The 26,271-nt window shown below is 35.3% G+C and overlaps 1 protein-coding gene across 1 annotated transcript in view; it reads right to left on the reverse strand.

The window, feature by feature from the left end:
• The window catches only part of LOC150098552 (cell adhesion molecule Dscam1-like), a 329,931-nt gene that overhangs the window by 205,638 nt on the left and 98,022 nt on the right, over positions 1-26,271 (reverse strand). The window contains 1 exon segment of the mRNA XM_090405263.1: positions 1,145-1,438. Coding sequence (XP_090261389.1) covers positions 1,145-1,438 — 294 coding nt within the window.

Genomic DNA, 26,271 nt, shown 5'->3' on the forward strand with positions numbered 1-26,271 from the left:
TCATCCCGCATGCAGACAAACCGGCCCTGTGAACACACAAGGATACAGCCAGGAATGCTTAGAGGCATAGGAGTGACCATCGTATCCTCCTACTTCGGTTACGAAATCCAAGCATTGGAAGGTTATGGGCCCTAAAGGCCTGTTAAAGCCATTGGGACAGGGATAACGACTGTAGCGAGTATATTTCTTGTGTTCTCCAAAGAGGATGTTGACCGCCTTTCTATAGCAGCCCAAGTACTTATCGTAGGGCGATTCATACATCTCAGGACGTGATGGAGGATGGAGTTTGTCCTTTGGTGAGCAGGTCAGAGTTGGTGTCTTGCACTGTGGGTTGAATATGGTGTCAAGGTTATATTGACTTAGTACGTTTGTCGTCTTTTCGGGTGTTACCACGGATACATTAGGAATAATAGCGCTTTCTCTTATGTAGGAGAAATGTAGAATTTTATCTATTTTATAGGGATCTTAGCCATTGGTTTAAAGTATGCTGAAGGTAATTGAATTCTGTGAGAAGAGAGCCTCGTTAGAACAAATAACTCTGGCTCTTCGTGTGAGTGTCTTGAACATTCCATATTGTTGGGATGGATAATAGTATGATTTTTAAGTATCATTCAGTGTTATTTGACGGCTTTCTATGAACAGAAGAGATAATGAACCATTTGAAAGATGTTTGATTAGTGCGACAAGAAAGGAATGGATAGTAATTGACTTATTTTTATTTTGAATTATATTTGAGGGTGTTGACTGTTTAAGCGACTTAAAAAGAATCTAAAATATCTTGTCCACCGAAGCAAAATGGCAAAAACATCATCCGTATAGCAAATCCAGACTGTTAAATGATTTTTTCCACAAATGTTGCATATTGAAATTAGCCAAAAGTATTCTTTTAGACGTGGTTTGTTCTGCGATGAAAGAACATTACGACTTCCGAAATTTATGCGATGTATACATTACAATCCAAAATTAATAAATTCTTCTCTTTCTCACTCCTAAAACTGTTTGCATATTACTATCCTATGATGACATAATTCTGTTTTTGTTAAATCAAACTTAATTTAAAATTTGCTTTTTCGAATCTAAAAAGAAGTCACTTTTTTGATAATATGTTAAGGGAGTTTATTCGCACAAGAAATTCGCACCTTACCTGTTATTGTAACCTCCACTTCAGCTTTATCTTCTGCCACAGTGTTGTTCGCTACACACACGTATTTGCCACTGTCCATCACCTCTGCTTGTAGAATCGTTAGCGATCCATCGCCAACACGAATCCGTCTCCCTCCTGACACGGGCATTAACTTCTCTCCGTTTTTCTTATACCATCTGTACTTGGGGAGAGGATAGCCCTGGGCGACGCAGGGGAGTTCTGTATCATCTCCTCGGCTCTTCTGGATGCGAGGCACGTAATGGGTGATGCGAGGTGGAACTTGTCCGTACGGTTCTGCGTGGTAAAAGCAAAATATTATTCACTTTAAAACATCAAACAGTCTGAATTGTACATCTTGATAGTTTATGCTAGTCTAAACTAGATAACGAGAGTTTTAAAAAAGTAAAAAAACAAATCTAAACCTAATATGGCATCGAGAGTAAAAACACGAATAAAACAGATCGCCGAGAGCAGTATCAAATCTAGAGAACTTCACATGATACTCATCGAAATATGCATATTATAAATATCTGATCTAACCTATATATACAGTAGACAGGGTGTTCATAATTAAACTTCTCCTATTCAGTGCCTTATGTAGCTCGATCTACCAAATTTGGTAGGGAGACTAATCAAGACATGGGAACAAGGATTCCGTGAAAAAAAAAAATAGTTCGAAAAGTTGCCGATAGCAGGAATATGACGCTGTTGTAGTCCAAGAAGCCGAAAATGTGCATAAAACGAAGTTGAACACCTGTTCTGCTGCCATCATATGAACTACAAAGTAAAGAACTTCACAAACGCATTCCTGTTGATAGGCAAAATGTAAAGTTATTTTCTCTTAACGAGTGTAGTGCATCAGATCACACGAAAATGTTACTGGTAGCACTATACTTATTGGTCAGGTTAAACATTTGTTATATGCCCAGATTTTGATTGGTTTTTGCATTTAGATTAAATTATTTTTATTGATATTTTGGGTTAATTATATATACATGCTGTATATATACATGGTGGCCATAATTAAATTATTCAGAGTCGCATTAACTCGATCTAGCACTAGCACAGCCCGTGAAGTAGCACAACAATTGGATACGCCTTATTCCATGGTATGGAAAGTCTTGCGCAAAATTGTTACATTTTATCTATACAAGATCAGCCGCGTTCAGCAGATCCTACACGATGATTATGATAAGTGACTGACATTTGCTCTGAAGTTTATGGTGAGACTGGAGTCGACGATTCTTGGTCTTGGAAAATTCTGTAGGGAGACAGGCGCATTTTTATCTGAACGAGACTGTAAACACCTAAAATTGCTGAATTTGGGCTTCTGATTCGTCCCATGTGTTCCAGGAACTCCCATTAGATTTACCGGAACTTACCGTTTGGTGTGGCTTCACTGCAGATTTTATAATAGGGCCATTGTTTTTTGAGAACATCACTCCGACCGGACCTGTAACTTATTCCATCACCCTGGGAAATATCGCGATATGCTGAACAATTTTGTCATTCCGAAACGCCAGCAACGACGTCTGGACGAGACCACTTTTAACCACCTCCCACATTGCACGACCGATACAGCGGCTTCTACGGCAACATTTCATAGAAGAAAGAGTGATTAGTGGCTTCTTTCACTTGCATGGCCGCCTCGTTCCCCTGATATTACTCTGCGATGTTTTGGTTGTGAGGTTACCCGAGCATCTATCATGGGTGCTGTCTCGAACTTGGTAGCTTTAAAGGACAACGTATCACTGTGACGAACATTATTTCACATGTTACGTTCTGCTATTGAGAATACTGTGTACATCATGCAATTTCCGGTCCACCAGAAAGGTTCCCACATTGAACCTAGTCCTCTTTCGCATGATGAACTCGAAATGCTTTAGTTGTACACCAGGTTTGTGCAACACGCTCCAGTAACTGTAATACCGTAATTACTGTATTAAATTAAATTGATATTAAATGTTTTACAGCGCTCCTATCGGCTACTCTTTCAACTTTTTTTCACAGAATCCTTCTTATGTCTTGATTGGTCTCTCTACCAAATTTGGTGACATTCCAGTTGTTAGATCGAGTTAATGAGGCACTGAATAGTTTAATTATGGCCGCCATGTGTATATATACAGCATGTATATATAATTAATCCAAAATATCAATAGAAATAATTTAACCTAAATGCAAATAACCAATCAAAATCTGGGCATATAACAAATGTTTAACCTGACCAATAAGTATAATTAAATTTATTAATGTTTAGCTTAAACTAGATGTAATTATCTAGAAACAGATATGTGGACATTGATTAAATAATCTTCTTTGATAGAAAACGTAAAATGGTGTATTAGCTTACTGATTTATGAATTTGAAAAATAATAAAATAAAAGAAAATATTTTTAATTCTAATCTGTTTACTATTTTAGTATGAAATTTAGTATGAAAATCAGGGACACTAAGCTTATATGATGAGTCGAAAACAGAAAGATAATTTCGGTATTATTATTATTATTATTATTAGTCACCTCCACGGAATCCAAAGACTCATCGAGGGAGGGCATCTACTCTACAACTCTGCTCCCATAACTCACAATCCACCCACTGACTGCAACTAGACCAACGCCATCTACCGCTGACCACCACTAGTATTTCCACAGACAATCACAAACATCCAATCTACGAATCCACGGCGGGATTCGAACCCGCAGCCTCTTGATTGGAGGTATAATGAGAGGTTTTGCATCTTTTTATGGACATGCGTATACGTCTTTGAAAATTGAGGTTTGTTAACGCGCCTTGGTCAGAGTATTCAGTATAGGGGAAATTATGCGGGATCGTGGGTAAATATTTGACAGGTTTAATGGCTTTCAGGGTGAATCATCGTTTGTTTGAAGGGGAAAAAGGTTAATCTCCAATACACCAGTACTAATATCATAAATATATAATAAAGCTCTGTAAGTATTAGCCAAATTATACGGCTTCTAAAAGTGAAGAAAGCTAAGGAAATATGAACCTCATCCCACCTAGAGTGGATAAAATTACTGGAAAAATGACAAATGAGTGGGGTGAATAAACTTCCGTATATGTATGTAGTAGCTCCTTATTTATTCTGTATTTGCGAACAAAAAATGAACGAGTGCGCACTGCTCCTCCTGTAGTTGGCCAACAGCCTTCATTAGATGGGACATCGTGACAACTAATTGGCCGATGGAGATGGACGTCGAATCATTAGCTGATGATTAGAATAATTACCGGGATAATTCCCACATATAGGATAGACAGTGGAGTCGTTTTCGCTGACAACAATCTACTCTGCAATATTGATCACCTCGAAATTACTTCTCCGGTATGCAATCGGATACCCGCAGGAAGGAGACATCATTTGAGGGTATTAAGAGAAAGTTTCATTCATTTCACACACACACCCGCCCCTTTCCGCATATTAACTTTGGGGATGATTGCTCTCGGAAAGTTTACTGATAGATTGTTAATACATTAGGCTTAACGATACGAAGCATTCTTTAAATTGCAAGTTGACGTCATCTCATCAGGATTTATTCTATTAAAACGAACTCGTAGTATGTGGAGTAAAAGACTATTTTTTAACCAAGAATACCTGTTTACAGCGAAATCTGTTTTCCTCTTCCAACATTTCCATCACACACACACACAACTATATTACCACTTCAATAATGATACTTGCAAAACTCTGACATTCGTATGTGAGCCCCTCTCTCTCTCTCTGGAATAAGTGACACTCCTTTTACCCCTTTACGTCGCTAACCTAATCTGGTCAAAATAGTTTGCCGTCTTGTGAACTTCCCACTTCTCATTACATCTCTCACCGACAAGACACGACAGTCTTTGCTACGTATAACATCATTTGTGCTTGCTTTGAAGGCTCTTCTGTCGCATCTCTTTCAATCATCCCCGTATGTCGTAATAACTCATCACATTCGAGACTTGTATTCTCTTTCATCTTTCTTTATTGATTTTGTTCGATTTTACTAAAAGTAAGATGTAAGAGAACTGAAAGATATTAGAAAATAGTATTGCATTATTGCTGCGTATGTACGATCAGCTGAAAATTTAATTTAGTTTCCAAGTTTGCTGATTTTATTAGAGCGACTTGTCACATTAGTTTATCCTTGTATCAAAATAAAACTCTTCGTATATCAATTCTCTTTTCCTTTTTTTTTTATTTGCGACTTATTTTCCATACTTTTTTGTATTTTCCGCCAGAGAAAGATAAACGTATTCAAGCTATAAGAGAAAGAATTTACTGGCACAGGTGTGAAAAATCACCCATTTCAACCAGTGAATTCAGGGAAAGAATAAAAATCTAATAATGGGCCTGTATGAACTCGAATCTTACATTATCCCAAAAATGATTAGTTTAAATTTACATTTATAATTTTACTGAAGTGCATGTATGTTCTTAACTTTGGGCGTTTGCTCCATGATGAATTTTGTGCGAAGCCAAAATATAATGCTTTAAATATTCTTATAAAACAATCAATTTTTCGTTTTGTCGTATACGACAAAATGTTGTATTTACAAGAGTCTATAAATACACTATTTACTAATTATTAATAATAACGAAGAGCCAAAGGCTTCAATTCGGCGACATGAACTTATTTAAGTTAAGGGATATTACATCCCATATTGTTTCTTAGCCGAATAAGAAACTCAGAGTTTCATGCCGAATATAGAAACTATATAAAGTTCGGCGATTCCAAGCATAAGCAAATACCTGGACATTACATGAGTTGCCTCAGCTTGCACTACCTTCAAGGGTCAGGTGTACAGCACCTGACCCTCTACACCTGACTGCACAAGGGCCAGGTATTTGCTTACGCTTGGAATTGCCGAACTTTATATAGTTCGGCATGAAATTCTTTGAGTTTCTTATTCGGCTAAGAAACAATATGGGATATAATATCCCTTAACTTAAATAAACACTATTTTCTGTATTTATAAAAAATAAGGCACAAGGTACATCGTGAATTAAAAAGTGAACTTTTAATTCTTAGTTTTTTTTTGCATGTCCTTCATCTGCAGGATAATAGAAGGAAGTGATAAATGAAACACATTAGCTACAAACTATACTTGTCCATAGTGACATCGAATATTAACATTATTACCGACTGATCAATATGCATGTAGCTAACCTCAAAGGAAAGGCATGAAACTATTTCAGGATTCTTGAACTAATCATTTTTCCCATTTTTTTTGAAAGATCTCTAAAAAACAACAAAATCTCTTATGTACAATTTTCACTTTTTGCGCCGACGTTCTTTATAATAAACACGAGTTTGATATATCACAGATATAATCAGGATATCCTCCTACTTATCATGATAATTGGTTCTAACAGGCCTTTAAGCTTCCGTATATCCTTATGCCTATAAGTATACTTTGTATGTAAACTGCGTGTGTTCTCGTGAACGGTTGGCCTGATTGCAGGATGATAAACTCGATTTTCCGAGAAAAACTCATGAGTATTCATGAGTATTCGTTATTTACGAATACTCATGAACAAGCTACCAGACGATCTTTTAAGTGTTTAATATCAGCATATATTTTTATAAGTTGAATTTCTGTTTTAAAAATGCGGAAAGGTTGTTCTACTGAAACCATTCCTGTCATCACGATACCCACTTAAATAACATCAACGAAACAACAAAAGTTGCTGACTGAAAGTGCAAGCATTAATAAACAAATTTCCTTCCCACCAGCGGAATCATTAAGACACACAAGAAACCTGGAGAGCGAAGATTTTGTATGTTAGCATATTTAAGAATACTTCGCCAAATCGTTACGCTTGCTGGGTCGCACATCAGGTCCTCGATTATAACCGTAAAAGCTGTAATGGCGCTAAGTGAAACAATTTTTATAGACATGATAATGTCTCTTTTTTTAGAACAAAATGACTATCGATTCTTTAAAACGCTTCGAGGCAAAAGTTACGATTCTCTGCGTTAGTCTCGTAAGCAAGCACATCCGGGTATCACCGGTATTAAAACCTCACTCAGAGAAAGAAATAATCGTGCTATTCTCGTTTTTTTTTTTAATCGGTGCAAAATCACGTAAAGCTAAACAGAGCAGCAAATTTTCGGTGATGTCTAATCGACTTGGATGACTTAAAGTAGCAACATTAAAAGTGCATGATCTCTGGCAGACAAGGTGAGATGTGTAATAACAGCTTTCTGCTCTTCCTGTCCATTAACGTTTATCGAAAAGAGGTACCAAAAAAAAAAAAAAAAACTTTAATTTATTTTTATGACGCCAAAGCGATTATCGATTTTAACGAACAGTGAAATGTGTTATCTAGAGGGAACAAGCGATGTTTACGGGCAACTTTTGATGACTGAAGAGCAAGAGAGAGAGATTCTACGGATGGATCTTTCGGAGAAGTAGAGTACTTAACCATCCAAAGTATCAAAATTAAAATATTGGAAAATGAAATTATGAATCAATAGCTGATATCCATTTAAAATGGGGAAAAAACCATGCAAATTTAGCTGTGATGTCACAACTGAAAATCGGCGTGCGATTTCACCTACTGCATCTTTTAAATAAGACCAGCTGCATGACCTCTCGCTGCTTGAGTGAAAATATAATATTAATAATTTATAATAAATTTTTATTGTTAGCCATTAAAGAGACCCCAATTAGATCCGGATTTCTAAATCCCAATAAATACGACTAGCCGGTGTGTGTGGATTGTGTTTTTTGAGGAAATGCCCAGTCACTTCTATATGAGACTGCAGAACTCAATTTCGGGTGAGAAGCACTTATAAATGTGAGCTGTGTGCTTTGATGGTGGTCGCAGAGAGTCAATGAAGGGTTAATCGCTAAATATCGCAGACATTCATTTACAACTGCTAATGTTAAAATTTGTAAAAGCATAGATGGCAAAAAAAATATCTACATAACATTCTTGCAGTATTAGTTTTAATTACACATGTACTCAATCAATATTAATTGGATTTATGTTTAGTGTTATTCGTTCCAAGGAAAATAGAAGTAGCGGGAAGAACAGCAACAAAATAATAAAATAAAATAAATAAATAAATAAAAATACGTGACTGCTATTATAATAGAAATCATGTACGCGATTCGACTTGGGAAATATCCCCATTCGTAACAAGAGTTTTAAAGGGAGGGGGCAGGTATTAGAAAAAAAAAATACAAAACCTGCACTCTATATTCGTTTGAAGTCTAATGTCAAAATTATTTTACTCTCGCAAAGATCCTACTTTTTTGGATATTCCTTGGACACACACACTGTATATGAACTTTTTATGTGACTTCCACCCACGATAAACCGTAAATCTATCGTATATTAGTACCGTAGATAGGCTAAGGATTTTTATTAATTGTTTTTATTCATCTTTACCGGAACCCTGCTCTAGAGACCAAATATGGATCTTTTCAATTCTCTTCAAGCTTCGAACAAGAGGGACTCTGGTCTCACACTATGGGCAATGAAATTAATTATCTCCCCCCCTCCAAAAAAAAAGACAAGTACGAAAAAAAGACAAGGCGGCTCACATCCCAATGTGGGATGTGAACCGCCGCCTGTTGGGTGGAGAAAATGTGAATACTCTAACTACTCGGCAAACGATGCTTGCAGAATTATTACTTACAGTATTGATATCCATGGGTGTTGCTATCATTGATTAGCGAGGAATGAATCCAGTTCATTTATTAATATGCACATTAGTAAATAAGCAAATGTTTTCAATACAAGTTACTACTATTAAAGCCTGAGAAGGGGGGGGGGAGTAGATATGGCCCATTCAGAAACTAACCTCCCAAGAATGTATAATCAATTATATTTTTTTTTCAAATTTTTCGCATTAAACTGCATTCTAAAATGAGACTCTAGTTCTAGAAGTGAGCTTCAAAAGTTAGTAAACATACTAATTTCTTAATATAAATTGATAAGCAGTTTCGCAACTTTCGGAAACGAAAGTTGCGAATCATGCCTAATATTAATGATGGTTTGCGACACTATGAATAATTCTTAGTATTAAAAAAAAACTACATTTTTATAATGTATATAAGATCGCAATGTAAATTAATCCCACACATCTGCGCAACAATAAATACTATTTTTTCATTCCTATTGACAGAAAACGAGCTGATCGCTTGCTATTTAAATACCCAATTCAAAACTTCCCTACCGACTGACGATGACGCACAGTGTCTCGAATTTCAGGCTCTCTAACTGCTTGCGTATTTTTGCATTCCAGTCACACACACTATGCGACAGTATCGAATTTCTCTCCGAAGCCTCTGTAATTCCTGCGACTGATTACCCCACATGCTTTGTGCAACGACAGAGAGAAAATGTAAACACTGAGTGGCCTTCATTAAAGGCGGATAGTGAGCTCCAGTCGCTCGTGCTGTTTGCTGGACATTAGCATTCTTAGCTTTTCCTCACTCACTTTCTGCAGATTCGGCTTTCTGAACTTTTGTTCGTTACTCCCGTCTTTAATGAACTGTTAAGTTTCTGGGCTTAGCTTGTAATCCGATTCCCAGAAAATCCCACACTGTATAAAATTATACACCCCCCCCACACACACTCCATTTCGTTCTTCCGATTTTTCTTTGAAACGCTTTCTTAGCATACTAAAACTCTCGCAACATTAAAACTACTCCGCCATCTCGCTATTCTTTCTTTATTTTATTTTTTATTTTCATTTAAAGTTTACGTTAGTTGTTTGGATCGTATTAAAATGATAAGTTTTCTGTGTGGCGATTCGGAGGCGGATATTTCTAAAAACACACTTAAGGACAACCACAATATTCACCAGTTCATGAGAAGTATTTATTCTTAGCTATCTACAGCCTTGCTAATGTGAATATTTATTACTTCATTTTATACATCCTTATTTATTTATACGTTATATTCTCTCTCTCTCTCTCCGTGTGTGTGTGTGTCCTATTATTCAAATACTATTCATAAGCATTTATATTTCTCATTCTTGTTTTCAAAACTTAAAAGCCAGTGCGTTTTGCATTTGTTTCTCTATATTATTAAAGACTTTAGTGTTATATATGAGTCCATTTTAATCCACGAATGCTTTCCTAAAATACGGCGCTGCACAACTGATTTTTTTTCTTGAGAATTTTAATATTTAGTATTTTAGATTGATTTCGAATTATTTTTTTACGCGATTCCCACCGGCAAAATAGTTTTGTAAACCTTCAGAACATTTGTACCGTGGATGGGCTAAGAATTTTTTCTACATATATACATATTTGAAAGCATACCGTACATTAGTACTATTTGTACTAATTCGCAAATCATTCGCACTATTTCAGGCTTCCATTAAGAAAACTGTAGTCTCACACTCGAAGATGAAATTAATCTTCCTCTTAAAGACAATCACAAGCATCCATGTCCATGACGGATTTGAACCCAGACCATTATTGTTGGAGAGCAGATACCTAGCCTGCATGGTTGGCCCTTCTGCCAACCAGACAAGCTAGTTTATTCTATATCTTTATGGAACTTCGTTTTATATAAGTTCCTTATTAATTTGTATGCTAGATTCTGTCTCTGCATCCATAGTTCCAGGGTATCAGTTATTGAATGGGAAGGATATCAGAAGTGCATGGGATGGTTTGAAAAGAAGTTTAAATGATGCGCTATCTGAATGTGTCCCTATTATACAGTACCACTCGTAATCATATCTGTTTCTAATTATCTCTTTCAAAATTTAATAGCCAGCACACTTTGGATTTGTCTCTGTTTTATTTGAATTGACCTAGAGATCAAACGTTACATGGTCCATTTTAACCCATATCTTGTTTTTATGAAAAATTTCTTTAAAAAAAATGTAAACGTTTCAAGAATTTTTCTTAAGACTTTTTAACATTTAGAAATTGATATCAGTGTTTTTATACTTATTTCGAAATTTTTTATCTGTGACTTCCGCTCAGGAAAGCAGTAACTAACCGCTCAGCCAACCAAGTGGGCTTGTTTCATATATTAAGTAATAAAGGAATTATGAAATATATAAAGCTCAGACCAGAATGACGGGATGTTAATGCACACATGCGGGTTCAGATGCTGGGGATGAAGCAATGTATCGCCAAATTACCCTGACGAGTACTAAACAGCTAATTATTATGGGTGACTTTAATTATCCGAATATTGATTGGATAACATAGAAAATTCATGATAAGAACGAAGGAGAATTTATTGACATGTTGCGTGATAACTTTCTTATGCATCTTGTGAAAGAAGCAACCGAGGACAAAGATCTTTGTAATAATAATAATAATTATTATTATTGTAGAAAGTTTTTTTACCTTGGGTATATATTATGTTAAAGATACCAACCAATTTTATAAGCTATGTTTTTAATCCTTTTTCCCAAGTAAGCAAACAGACAAGTAAGTCAAGTTTGGGGCTTCACGTAGTGCAACACTAGGCAACTCGTTGTAAAGGTGGAGTAAGTCTGATCACTTTCCTTAGAATTTTCCCCTAATACAAAGCACATTTCCTTGTGGAGATGTATGATGCTATGCATTAAGGTAATGGTCACTACCCATACCAGTTTCGGCCTTTATTGAGGTCTCGTCAGTGGGAGCCAGACCTAAAAAATGCCAAGGGTGAAGTAATACAGATCTTATAAATATTTTACCTAAACAAGTTGCCATAAGGTGCAAAGGTCGAAACCGGTCTGGGTAGTGACCATTACCTTAATGCATAGCATTATACATCTCCGCAAGGAAATGTGCTTTGCATTAGGAGAAAATTCTAAGGAAAGTTATCGGAGCTTATATATATATATACATACATACATACATATATATACACGTTAACCACTCGGCCAGCCAGGTTAGCGTATCCGCTTTCCAGCCAAAAGACTGTGGGCTCGAGTCCCGCCTTGGGCATAGATGCTTGTGATTGTCTTTGGAAAATACTAGTGGTAGTGATCGGCGGTAGATGGCGTTGGTGTAGTTGCAGTCAGTTGGTGGATTGAGTGCCGGAGGCAGAGCTGTAGAGCAAGTGTGTCCTCCCTCGATGAGTCTTGAATTCCCTGGAGATGTCTAATAATATATATATATATATATAATTGGGCCATCTCCAAGTCAACAATGAGTGATACCATACCGAGATGAAAGTAGGGAGAAAAATGCAATGTTACATGCAGTGTAACCCGACCCACTCATATATATATATATATATATATATATATTATACCGTTGTTTAGTAATATATTAAAATACAATTATGACTTTTAATGAGTGCTTGCGCTTCACAGGAGGTTTATTTCTTTATGAATACAAGGCCAAATTTCTAGAATTAAAAATTGCGCTGCTGTTCCGTACTAGATCGGTTAAATCGAATAAAGAATAAAAATTCTTTGGCTTGACAATTCCGATAATGTTTTTTCTCCTCATTCAGCAAATATTTTAAATTCTTGTTGGACGGAAACGATATGTGTGACAGTCAGCAACGTAGCTTTCTGAATTAGTTTTTTTTATCTTAGTTTGAAGATATTCCGATATCCCTGCTGGGCTAAGGAACTAGGCAAGTTTGAGTGTGTTTTTTTATTATTATTTATTATTATCGCTTTTTTTTTTTTTTTTGAAACTGAATTTCTGATGCGAATATTTGATCTCCCCAAACCAAACCTTTACATAATATAAGCATAAGAATACTCTGAAAATCCACTTCTGTTTTATTTATAAATGTTTTTGAGTGAAGTATAACTGAATTGCAAATTTTTGTATTAGTATTATCTGTCAATCGATTTTTATTGCTCTTTTATACTCGCAAAAATACAAATCGAGTTATTTTACGAGATATTCACATGCTGATTTTCATAATATAATGTTTTTCACTTTGGCTTCTACTAGCAGTACGCATTCAGCTCATACGCCAAATTATCTATTCATTATAAACATTAAGATTTAATTCTACTGGCTAAACGTGGGCTTTATGTTTGCGTGGATTTATCCCGTTAAGCTGCAAAGATTATCAGGGAGGTACATCACAAATACAACACGCTCACTATTTGCATACGTTTTACATATTTACATTCGCTTTATGAAAATTTGTATCGAAGATCTGTTAGAAAAGTGTGTGTAGAGATTGCTAAGCATTTCTTAAAAAAATGAAAAACAAACAGATATATGTCTCATGAAACTTGCTTTTCATTGCACAGAGCTTTCATATTGTGGATTTAGTATTTTTCTGGACTAAGTTAATTAAGTTATGTAATGTGTTCACTAGCCAGCCTGGTTGACCGAGTGGTTAGCGTATCCGCTCTAGAACCTAGAGTCTGCAGGATTGAATCTTACTAGAGGCGTGGATGTTTGTGATTGTTATACTAACTCCTTTTTTTGGAAAGGGACTATCCATTCCTACTACTTTTTCTAGCAGAAGGCTTCACTCTTAAAGCCGAATGCGGTATGGGAGTGATCACATGGCGTCAAAATAACGTCTGGTGTGAATAATTAACTAATATGTTCGTTGAATCTCAGATAGGAAAGAGTTTAAATGTATTGTCCTCTGTACCATTTTGAGATGTTCGATATATTAGCGTTTTTACATAGTTCTTCAATGACAGAACTTTATGAAACTCAGTTCATGGCTTCACATTTTTCCTTAAATAAAGTAGGATCAAAATTATCCCTGCACGTTCAAGCATCGAGACAAAAAAAAAAAACCTTTATAAACCTAAGATATATTTGACAGTCAATTGGTTATCTTTAAATCTACACATAAGAATAGTTTTAATTACAATCAAGCATGAAAGTCAATACGGATATTATATTTATTGCATAAATAATCCGCCTAAATATGGATCAGACTTCCATTTATTGTATTAGCAGGCCTCTCTATAAGGATACTATGATTAAGTTTTAAAAAATGAGAAGCAGTATTCACTCATTTCAAAGAAATGTGATCCCTATTTATTTTGAAGAATGGTTATGTACTAAAATTACTAATTATTATTATTATTATATGGCATCTCTATGGAATCAGAAGACTCATCGCGGGAGACCCAAACTATTCACGAAGCACTCATAACTGAGTCAGGCAACGCATTCCATTCATTCACCACTCTCCATGCGAAACATCTAGTCCTTATACCCTTCTTAACCACACTCTTACTTAATTTCCAGGGATGACCTCTTGTTCTTCCACCACTATCATTATCCCAATGATGAACTATTTCGCCTGCATCAATCTTATAAAAATCTTTTAGTAACTTAAATGTTTCTATCATATTCCCTCTTCTCCGCCTATCAGCCAATCTCTGTAATCCACAATCTATCAATGTAGGGAGCATTCCTTACGCCATTCACCAACTTGGTCACTCGCCACTGAATCTTTTCTACCACTTCTTCATCTCCAAGGAGTCCAGTCAACCAGACCCGAGCACAGTAATCCAGATGTGGTGTAGCAACGCCTTATAAAGATGAATAATAACATATTTATCTCTGCATGTTAGTGTGTTGTTCAATCTCCAATAACCAAGTAATCCTATAAGTTATCTTGAACACCTTAGCAATATGTCCTCTGAACTTCAATTACCTATCTATCCAATAACCCCCCCCCCCTAAATCCCTATCCTCATCAATCTATTGGAGTACTGTTCCACGAATGTAGTACACAGCTTTTAATCTTTTAATGCTAAAATGCATAACTTTACACTTTTCCACATTGAACTGACATCCATTATGTTTTGTTCAAGATAATCATGAAGTTCGAAATGACTTTAAGTTAACTTTGAACGCGAATTCATACCTTATATTCTAGCTTTGTAATTACATTATAGTACTATTAGAAAAAATATAACTACTGTTTAATAATATATAGTATATAGTATTTAAAAAAAAACAACGTATTATTAATAATATAATAATCGTAGTACTGTTATGGATATTTTGTTTTATATTTTATATATTTTAGTATATTTATAGAACTATCATACGCAACAATAAACATCTATTTACATAATCTGTTTAATGTAAACAGGCAGCGCGTTTTTGAACTCCAATATTTTAACAACGCATATTGCAAATGCTGAATTTTTTTAAGTTTAGGATGTATAAGACTGTCAATATACAATCCATTCTTTTCACTTTGAAACAAAGTATTTTGTTATCGCCGAATACCTTGAAGATATTTTTAGTATTGACAAGAATTACAGAGCTATCGATAGGCAACGCAGATTTTTCATATTTTATGTGAAATGTCAGTATAATGCAGAATAAATCTTTCTTCAATCCGACTCTTGATAGACAATGCCGTGTGCACAGCAAACAGGAAAAGAATCATCTGGTGTGGGTCTATTACTGTCATGAACTCTTTTAGATTGTCTTTTATGTCATATCAGTGACTCACGCTTTCCTAGTCCTTGTTTTGCAATATCAGGAAAATATATTCTCGGAATTTCATATGTTTTCTTCAATTTCTTCATGGAATATTGCAAGCAAAGTAAATATTTTATTTGAAATCTATTTGCGATGTCTTTTTCAAAATGGATATTTATTTAATATTATATACTCTGTACGATACTGCACTGAAATTTTCCACTCAAAATGACAGAAATGTTTACTATGCGCATAAAGGCTTGGAAAGAATATTTAATATATATATATATATATATAACGAAATACTTTTCTTCTTTTTAGAAAAACGAATTATTTAGTATTTGTTGTATAAAACACTCTCCAACGGGAAAATACTTGGAATTATTATTAATAGTAGTATTGCTCCACATATATTGAAAAATTCCTTATCGTCCCAAAAACACAATATGGCTTTCAAAAAAATAAAGGAACATCAACACTTCTCCTAATAAACACACACTGCATTAGATAAAAACAGAATAGTATTAGCCGTTTTTATTGAACTTACAAAAGCATTTGACACACTAACTCAGAAAATCTTGTTGAACAAACTAACACATAAATAAGAATCGGAGGTCGTCTACTCCAGTGGTTTAACCACCTTACCGGCCGTTATGGATCAAATACGCATCCACATACCTTCGTATCCATCATATATTTCATTGTTATAACAATGGTATTACAATTTTAATAAGCACTTCGCATCCATGATAACGTGAACGTCTATAGACGTCTTGGCCGGTAGCGTGGTTAAAGCATACATGAAAAACAGAAAGCACATCACACGTATAGGATCAGCGCACAGCAAAGAGGTACCGATAACCTGTGTAGTACCACAAGGAGCTGTTCTATCTCTCACTTTGTTCAACATATGCACACACGATATTTGCCTTCTTTTCCCCTAAAAAGTAAAATATTTCAGTACGCAGACGACACGGCCATTGTATCCATTCACAACAACGCATATATCGCTTATACAAATACGAAACACGACACCAATCAACTCAATAACCGGAAACTGAAAACGGCATATATATAAATCCTGAAAAAACAAAGCTAATGATATTCAAAATTCTCACACTAAACCCATAAAAACTAAGCATCTCATTATCCGACATCCAACCTCCTATACACAAAGCGCAGAACCTAAAACCACAACCACCACACAAGCGAAAAGAACACGCTATCTCGGACTTCACTTCGATGCTGATCAAAGTTTGAATAGCCATACAGACTACCTACACAAGAAACTCAGGATAATAGCTAGCAAACTATATAGATTAAAAGACATTGCTCCAATATACATAAAAATACTAATCTATAAAGCATTATGCGAAAAGATATGCAATTAAGATATGCAATTACATCATGCGCATTCTGCGTAGATTACAAACTTAACAGATTACAATTGTTTCAAAATAAAATGGTAAACATGCCCACACTTATACGGGCGGCAAGGACAGAACACAAAATATTTAAGGTGAAACACTTATGCCACTACACAGTCATGCTAAAAGATTATTCAGTCCAACATACAGAGTAACCAGGACAATATATCAGATAACATGACCACAGTCAACAAACTACATAATATATAAGTGTAACAATGACTACAGAAAATACACCCGAAACTTCTCCATACCTGACATGATAAACATTCATTCGACAACATAATTCTAGGAACCTACAAAAAGCTGAAACAGGAGCTATATAAATATTATAGCGAGGCTGAACTTACAAACTTCTGAAAGGGTCATACAGGATTTCATTTGATGGAATTTTTCAATATATAGAGAGTAGGGAAAGGACGAGAGGGCATTCTTGGAAGCTAAGAATGAATGTCTCTAATAAGGTTTTTTCCTCATAGGGTGGTGCGTGATTGGAATGGATTCCCATTGGTTGTTGTGAGTGCAAGCAGTGTGAATGAATTCAAGAATAAGTATGATAGCTGGTGTGTGTATGTGTGTGTGTAGTAGGTGGCCTTCTTCGATGAGTCTCTGATTCCTTGGATGTCTTTCTTAATAATAATAATAATAAACACAGAATCTATGAAAATTATTGAAAAAAAATGCAGAAAAATTATGCATATTAATAAAAATCATTCCATTATTATTATTACTATTGAACTATGAGTTGTATTACTGCATTGTATTAGTGAGGTGTATGCACATTCATGCCAGTCCATATGTAAATATGAATAAATATTTAATTAGTTTAAAAATGTATAATTATATTTTTAAAGAATTAAGTACTCTGCATTTTGTACTGAATCCTTGTACTGATTCAGTTTTTTTTTTTTTTTACAGAAAATATATCTCATCTATATATATATACGTAAATGCTCTGTATGACAATACACCATGTCGTTGTCATAAAAAAATATTATTAATAGTAATAGTAGTAGTATTACTGTAGCACCTCCGTAGAGTCCATGAGAGCTTTATTATTATTATTATTATTATTATTATTATCATCATCAACACCAGACCTCCATGGAGTCAGAGCATCGTGGGAGGCACTCACTATTGCATACAATGCTTATCCAACCTCGTCTTAAACTGATTCAATGTGTCCACATTCACTACACACTCAGGCAATGCATTCCACTCACCAACCCCCCTCCATGCAAATAACGTGGTTCTCACTCCTTTGCTCACAATCTCCTTATACACTTTCCAGCAATGGCCTCTTGTTCTACTTCTCTCTCCAATTCTATGAAAAATCTCTTCCATATCTACCTGATAACAACCCCCTGACCAGTTTATATGTCTCAATCATATCCTCCCTTTCCTCCTATTCACGAGGCTCTGCAACTTACATTCCCTCAATTTGTCCTCGTACTCCACATTCCAAAGACCACTGACTACCTTTGTGAATATTCTCTGTACCCTTTCCAACATATCCTCGTCACCATGAAAACCCGGCGACCAAATCTGTGCACAATAATCCATATGAGGCCTGATCAAGGCCTTATACAATGGAATCATAACCTCTCTATTTCTGTATGTCACGGTTCTCCGCATCATTGCCATTATTCGATGTGATGTCTTCACAACTTGTGCAATGTGGCCCCTGAATTTCAGGTCCTTGTCCATCATCACACACCTAGATCTCTCATCTCCTCTACTTCTGTTAAAGTTTCCCCACCAAGTGTATACTTGGCATCCAATCGTTGCTTACCAAATCGCAAAACCTTACTCTTGGCAACATTAAACTGATATATCCACTTACCTGCCCATTCATGCAATCTATTCAAGTCCTCTTGTAAGGCATTAACATCAGCCTGATTGTGCATTGCTCTCACCAGTTTTGCATCATCTGCAAAATGCTGGATATCACTAGTTAAACCCAACCCTATATCATTAACATACAAATTGAACAACAATGGCCCCAAAACTGACCCCTGTGGCACACCACTGGTGACCTTTCTCTTTCCAGATACTGCACCACCACATTCAACTTTCTGATACCAAGCTGACAGCCAATCACTGATCCAACACAGAAGTCTGTTATCTAATCCCATATCTTTCAATTTAATTAAAAGCTTGTCATGTGGCAGTCTATTAAAAGCCTTTGCAAAATCCAAGTACACCACTGTATATGCATCTCCTCTGTCCAAGGTATTTGTCACCTTGTTATAGTACATAAGTAAGTTAGTGAAACATGATCTCCCCTCAAATCCATGCTGATAACCACAGAGAATACTGCTGTTAACAACCCATTTCTGTATCTTAATTCTCACTAATTTCTCCAGGACCTTGACCACAACTCCAGATATACAGATCGGTCTATAATTTGATCCCACGCCTCACCACTCCAGTGGAACAATTTTATCCTCTTTCCACTCCCTTGGAACCGGTGCTGTTGCAAAACTCTTGTTAAACAAGCATGCCAATGCTACTGCCAGTTCCCTGGAACATTCCCTTAAGATGTGTGGTGATATTTCATCAAATCCTTCCGCCTTATTAACATCAAGGTTATTTATTTCCTCAAATACCTCCTGCTCACTCACAATTAAGCTATCCTCTCCTATGTCCTCTACACTTAAGTTCCTCATGATTCCATCCTGATCAGGATGAAACACACTTATAAATCGATCACTGAATACCTCAACAATGTCTTCTGCAGCAGTTACCATTCTACCACTTTCACTCCTTAACTTTATATTTCCATGATCATTCTTCTTTCTACTTGCCACATATCTAAAAAACTCTCTAGGGTTTTTCTTAGCCCTGATTTACCAATTTCTGCTCATACTCTACTTTTGTTTTTTACTAACTGAGTCACTCTCCTGGCTTGCTCTTTATATTCTTCGTGTGACTGATTACCATTATTCATCTTGTACTTCCTCCAAAGGACTTTCTTTTTCCAAATTTCGTGCTTAAGCTCCACATTCATCTATTTTACAAGAACCTTATTCAGCCTTTTGGCCTTTGGGATACATTTGTACATTGATGCCAATATGTATTTCTTTGTAAGTTCATTATTAAATATTATACTTATTTTACCAAAACTTTAATTAAACATTAAAGTATAATTTTTGAATAAAGTGCAAATTTGTTTCGCATTACAAATTTGATCGATGGAAAAATAATTTATTTCTTTAATAGAATGAGAGATTTTCGAAAGCTACTCATTCATCCATGACGAAAAGTTGGTTTGATGTAAATTTTCTGAATCCAGAACTACCAACTCTATTCACATTAAGCGCGTGCTATGCCATGGTAACAATGACGTATGTTACGTGAAGCTCTGTCGCGTGAAAAATGTCTAACTCGCTGAATAATATGAAAGTCGTTTGCTCTTTTAAATGAGGCGTAAAAAAAAAAGACGTACAGAAAGATTTTGATATTAATTTTGCATTAATGTTAACTCCCGAGCTTTATTTAAAGCAATTTATTATTTAAATGGTCCGAGTTAACAAAGAAATTACTGCAATTTCAAAAACAAAGTTAGAAGAAAAGTACTTAATATGAAATGAAAAAAAAAATTGTTTAAAGGCAATTTATAATTTAATGAAATATTTGCTCGCAGGCAGACAGAAACTTATCTTTATTCTTTTTGTGAAAAGAAGGTCACTACTTTCAATTTAGACAACTATTTTATTATTACTAGGATTTTTATCCGGCTTACAGGGATTTAACTCTTTCTTCTAGACAGTAATTGGCATGACTAATTAAAACTGCCTGCGACAATATATAGATATTAATATCCGATTTGTTTTAAAATGTCAGATCACATTTATGTGAATACTGGTGTGTAATATGCTGAAAAATTAATTTTGATTTATTTACATATATATTTTACACGTTCATATTAATATTGTTATTTGTTATTCTTTTTTTCTTCTCGGATATTGCTCTGTCAACAGGATTTCTCAACAACAGTAGAGTGAGACGACCGTAGCATGAATAAGTATCTCGCTTACTCCGTATGTGCAATAAAAGGCTTTAGTGGATTTGTTTAGTCGGTGTTAAGGGAGAAGAACGCTTATTGGTTTCAAAATAATCCCCATCGACGGCCAAATACTTCTGTTAACGATGCTGAAGTGAGTTGATCCCGCTGCCGAAAATGGTTTTGTCTTGGGAGCGTGCTTGAACTCCTACGCAGTAAACGTGACAAGTATTAATTATGCTACTAAACATTAATATTGGTTACGTTTTCCCTCCTTTTGGGAAAGACAGGTGACGGACCCCCATTGCAAGAGCTAGTAAATAGGAAGGGAGTTAGGGATTCAGTGCACAGAGTCGCAGTTAGATAATGCTAATCACGATGAACAATAACCGAGTTGCGAAGTAAAATACTTAAGGATGAAGACGCATGTTTGCTTTTTGAGGACTTGACCTAAAATCATTTAAAAAGATACCAAATGGTTTCTCATAAAATGTCGCTGGAGAGTTTTTATTCGATTTATTGATATTTTATGTTAATTCTCCTCCTCTTAAAAAAGTTGAATGACTAGATGGTAATGTTTAAAATGCATTAAAAATAACGCCGAATCCTCTTCAGGATAAAATACAAAGTATTCTAAGAATGCGGGTGGGATTTGTATAGATGAAGATACATTTGGCGGCTCTGTGTTTTAGTAATCTTGTACTTAAAAAAATATAAAAAAAGCTTGATTGTTTCTCGCTGAGAAAATTAAAAACTAAAATAAAATATATTAAGAAACAATTTCACATGAAAAGAAATTAACATAAATCGCAAGACATAAAAGAAATTCACAAGTAATTCCCAAGTAATCATAATTAACGAACTTAACACACAATACAATTAAGAGACGAAATACGTGTTAGTGTTAATATAACATTACAAAACAAAACCTCAAACAGTATCGAAATAGTGTAGTTTGCTCGACCCTAGTTCCGTAATCACTTTTCGCTGCCATCGGGAAGTTCGCCATCGTGCTTCATTTTCATTCTATTTAGAACTAGAATACATAAGTTTACCTGCATTTGAGGCTGTCAATTTTTAAATAGCATCTAATTGATATGTGGTACAAAATTAATATTAAATGAAAAATAGAAAAAAATGTGCTTATAGATGAATGTATATCCCTGAAAGATGGAAAAGCAAGAACTCACGAAGAGAAATAACTTATGGATTTGGAAAAGACATTAGCGTTCCTGCAGGTGTTTTTAATGTTAAAGTATAAATACGTAGAAAACGAGGCAATTCCAAATATCATCATCATCATTTTTATCCTTGCCAAACAAAAAAATCCAAGATATATTGTAATGACTAAGTCTTTCATCCATATACTAACTTTTCTCTTCCCGTCAATTCAGTCACATTTTTAGAAATTTTTCATTTACAGCATCTACGAAAATGGAAAATCCATGCAATTTATGCTTGCTTAAATTGCTAATTGTGGGCACCAGGTGGCGAGGTAAGAAGCTTTTTCGACAGTTGTGCGTTCAATACGAATAGCTGGATGCACCAACATGTCACTCATGTGACACAACGCACTGCGTACCGACAGACGAAAATAGTCCGTCCATGTGCAGTGCGATTGAACTGCGGTTAAATGTTTCACATGGAAGTTGCCAGTTCGTGCTCATGAGATTTGGAAATGTTGAGTATTGGTATCGAAAACGTGTAAATGGAGGAGTGGAGTCGAATGTAATTAAGCCTTGTGTTAATTAAGATTGTCGGTCCTTCTCAGCCAGCTTTTCCCCTTACTTTCTCAAATCCTTCAAGTAACTGTTTCTTTCTTTCCTTCTTTTTTTTTTTAAACGAAGAACCTCGTTTTCAGAGAAGAAGATGGAAGGAGAAGAAAAGAATGCGCCTTCAGAACATATTTTGTTTTACCAGTAAATGCTATTTAACTATTTATAATTTGCTGAATTTTACACTAGAAGTATTGTGTATTGGTTATTTCAGATTGTAATATCGAACCTCCAGTCCTGTATGCTTGATTACCGCCACTTAAGGCATCATTAAAAGAGTGGTCAAATAGAAACCTGCTAAGGGAGATTACGGAAATTATGTTGCTTTCATTCACCATGAGTATGAAGACGTACATCCAATTGATTTTTCAGTTTTGCTTGACTAAAATCTTAGACAATTTCTGATTAAAGTACAGCGTGCACCAATTCCGGTTTAGTATTGGACTGCAAATACTGTTCTTTGAGTGCGTTTCGGAGAACTGAAGATACAAAAATTCTTTAACTAATGAAGGAATTTATGAGCTTTGAGATATGCACCATTCATGGACAAGACTGTGAATGCGTAGCTGAAGAATTCTTTAAGTACCCAACTAACCTGGACATTAATAATGGTTGTATACAATTGTATCCAGTTAGAGAGAGAGAGAGAGAGAGAGAGAGAGAGATGTGATTAAAATTCCAGATTGTGTCTTTCTTGAAGTTAACTTGATTTTCCTGATATTCCATACTGACCACTTCGAAGTCATTCCTTTTGCGACTTCTTAGAGTGAATGGGCCATTGCTGAAAACATTTACAGAAGTTCATTCTTTTTAAACTATAACATGTGATTTTATTTATTTATTATTTTCTGAATAGTGATAATGTCCTAATATCTTCTATTTAGTTCCAAATATAGTTCTACTCGAATTGCGGGATGCCAAATGCGATGATTAAATAAAAAAAGGTGTTGAAGAAGAGTTGTGCTGATTTCAGCCTAGAACTCCTACACAGACAAAGTAGAGCGATAGGAACCATTGTGGTTGGTGAGAAAGTGTCCATTGTGCCGCTAACCGGAAAATCAAAAGTAATTTGAACATTAAAAAAAAAAAAAACTCGGAGAAACAGGAAGATTGTGAAACTAATTTTTACGGATGATATACCTAAAATTACCAGTAATCCGTGTATTCAGTTTGAAACCATCCTTTTACAAACTAATTACTAGACCTCAAAAGAAACACGAACTTAAGTGGATCAAAACGATTCCAATGGATTCAACAAAAATCCTAAAGGTTCCAAAGAAACCATTTTTAGGGCATGATTTTTGGGGCAAAAGTCATACCTAGCCAATGCATTGATTGTCTAGTTAAATGTATTCAGCGTAAAAAAAAAATAAAAAGATTTATAGACTTCATGAGAGTGACATCTATTCGATTTTTGCACCCCTCCTGCGACATGCTTTCCTTAACACTTGAGAATTTTGATGGTACCCTTATAGACTTTGTTGGTTTCCTTCCTCTGTATTTTTCATAGCGAAAAACTGTAAAACAGTAGCAGGAGAGATCAAACATATACTTTTCAAAATACTTCTGTGATGGATTTTATACGTATCATAAAACAGTTTGAATTTCTTTATTAATTCTAAAGTTCTTAAATGGGCCTTGTTTTACGCATTCAGTAAATGCTGTCATTTCTAATTGTTTTCTTCATTATCCTACCTATATATTCCTCCAATGGTATCTATGACTGGAGAAACATATAGGTAGGATAATGAGGAAAACTATCTATCATTCGTAAATCGATTAATTTTTCCTCTCTTAGTAGTTAAAGTCGTTTTATCGCAGTTTCATTTGCTAACAGCGATTCAGTCTCGATTTAAGTCACTCAAAGTGATTGCGTTGTTCGCATATTTATTCCCATCCACGACACAATCATTGACGTCTCATTTATCATAAATAACTCCCAGCTGACTTTTTGGACGTTCAGCGAGTTGCATCTTTATTTTGTTTACACGTCATTTGATTTTTAACTGTCTTTGTATCCTAGCATAGCATTTAATGCATTCCTCTTCCGTTGACTTTATTTTCAGGAAATTGTGCACAGCATGCAACCCAATTATAAGCAAACAGGAGAAACTGAGTCTGTAACAGGCTGTTTCCAAGTGGCGAATTTCATTTCTGGAATAGCTTCGGTATTTCTTTTAAAATTTGATTAAATTTAACCTGTCAATGACTATAATTCAACAAAGAATTATTAACGGGGGAGGGAAGAAATTGTATTCATTGTCTGTTATCATATGACTTAGTATTTAACGAAAGAATTCCTGGTAAACTTCCGATACAGGATCAGAACTCTGGTGTATCAGCATATATTTGGATCAAAACATTTCTCATTGTTTTGACTGCAATTCTAATAAAATAAAACCAAACGTAGCTTGTTATATTGCGTATCTTCTTCTTTGAGTGCTATCTCCTATCGGAGGTCGGCGACCACCTTGGCAAATTTTGAGCGATCCTCAGCTACTCTGAGCAGTCTCTCAGAGTTCATACCAGTCCACTGTCTGACGTCTACCAGCCAAGATTTTCTTCGTCTTCCTTGTCCTCTTCTTCCATTTATCTTCCCTTTTTATAATCAACTGAAGTATCTTATATTTTTCATTACGAAGTAGGTGACCAAGATATGCAGTTTTCCTTCTTTTTATGGTATCTAAGAGTTCACGTGATTTCCTCATTTTATGACTTAAGTCGTTTGCAAACATTCATATTTAGTGCAGATGACGTTGATTGTTTAGATTACACCAAGGATGTCTCTAAACTGTCTGTGTGTTCCCAATACGGTTTTCCTGTTATGGATAGACTCAACATTCTGGAATGGGATCTCCCCTACCACCGAGTGAAACCCTCTAACTCACCCCCTTTAGTTAAAAAGTTCTTATGAATGCTCTTGTCTCATTGCATAGTTGCACAACTTAACTTGACACTTCAGTTTCATAAGCTGCATGATCGTGTGATATTAATAACCTTTTTATTCGTTTTTTAAAACAATTTTTGTGCAGGTTTGAGGACAAGCACGCCACGTCTGTGAATGGCAAGGGAATTCTCACAGGATTAACAATCATTTGCAAGAAAATTGATCCTCCTCCCAAGAGTAAAAAAATGCTTATTTGATTGAAACACCTGCCTATAGTGAGTAATTATTATTATTATTATTATTAATATATATGCATTTTATATGCATTCAGACGGACAAAACGAATATCGGTGTTTATTCGCTGCACAAACTCTCTTGAAAACAATATACTGAACTTGCCGAGCAATAAATATCTTAATTACTTATAACTTTCTGTTTGCTAAGCAAAGATTCGTAGCGTTGTTAGGTACCGATGGTAAATAAATTTCTAAAGCTCAGCAAAAAAAAGTAATCAGTCTTGAATAATAAAATTTCCAAGTTCTTGAAATCTTGTGAGAAGATACAGTCCGTTTCTTTAGAATGTTTATCTAGATTATGCACATTACTTTCTTTATCAGTTCAAACCGTCACACAAATACATTTAGGGGGTGTGGGGGGGGGTAAAATGATATCTAATCTCAGTCTAT

This window comes from Typopeltis vanoorti, chromosome 15, assembly GCF_054136105.1.
Source record: "Typopeltis vanoorti isolate ZY-2024b chromosome 15, IOZ_Tvanoo_1.0, whole genome shotgun sequence".
Classification (NCBI taxonomy): domain Eukaryota; kingdom Metazoa; phylum Arthropoda; class Arachnida; order Uropygi; family Thelyphonidae; genus Typopeltis; species Typopeltis vanoorti.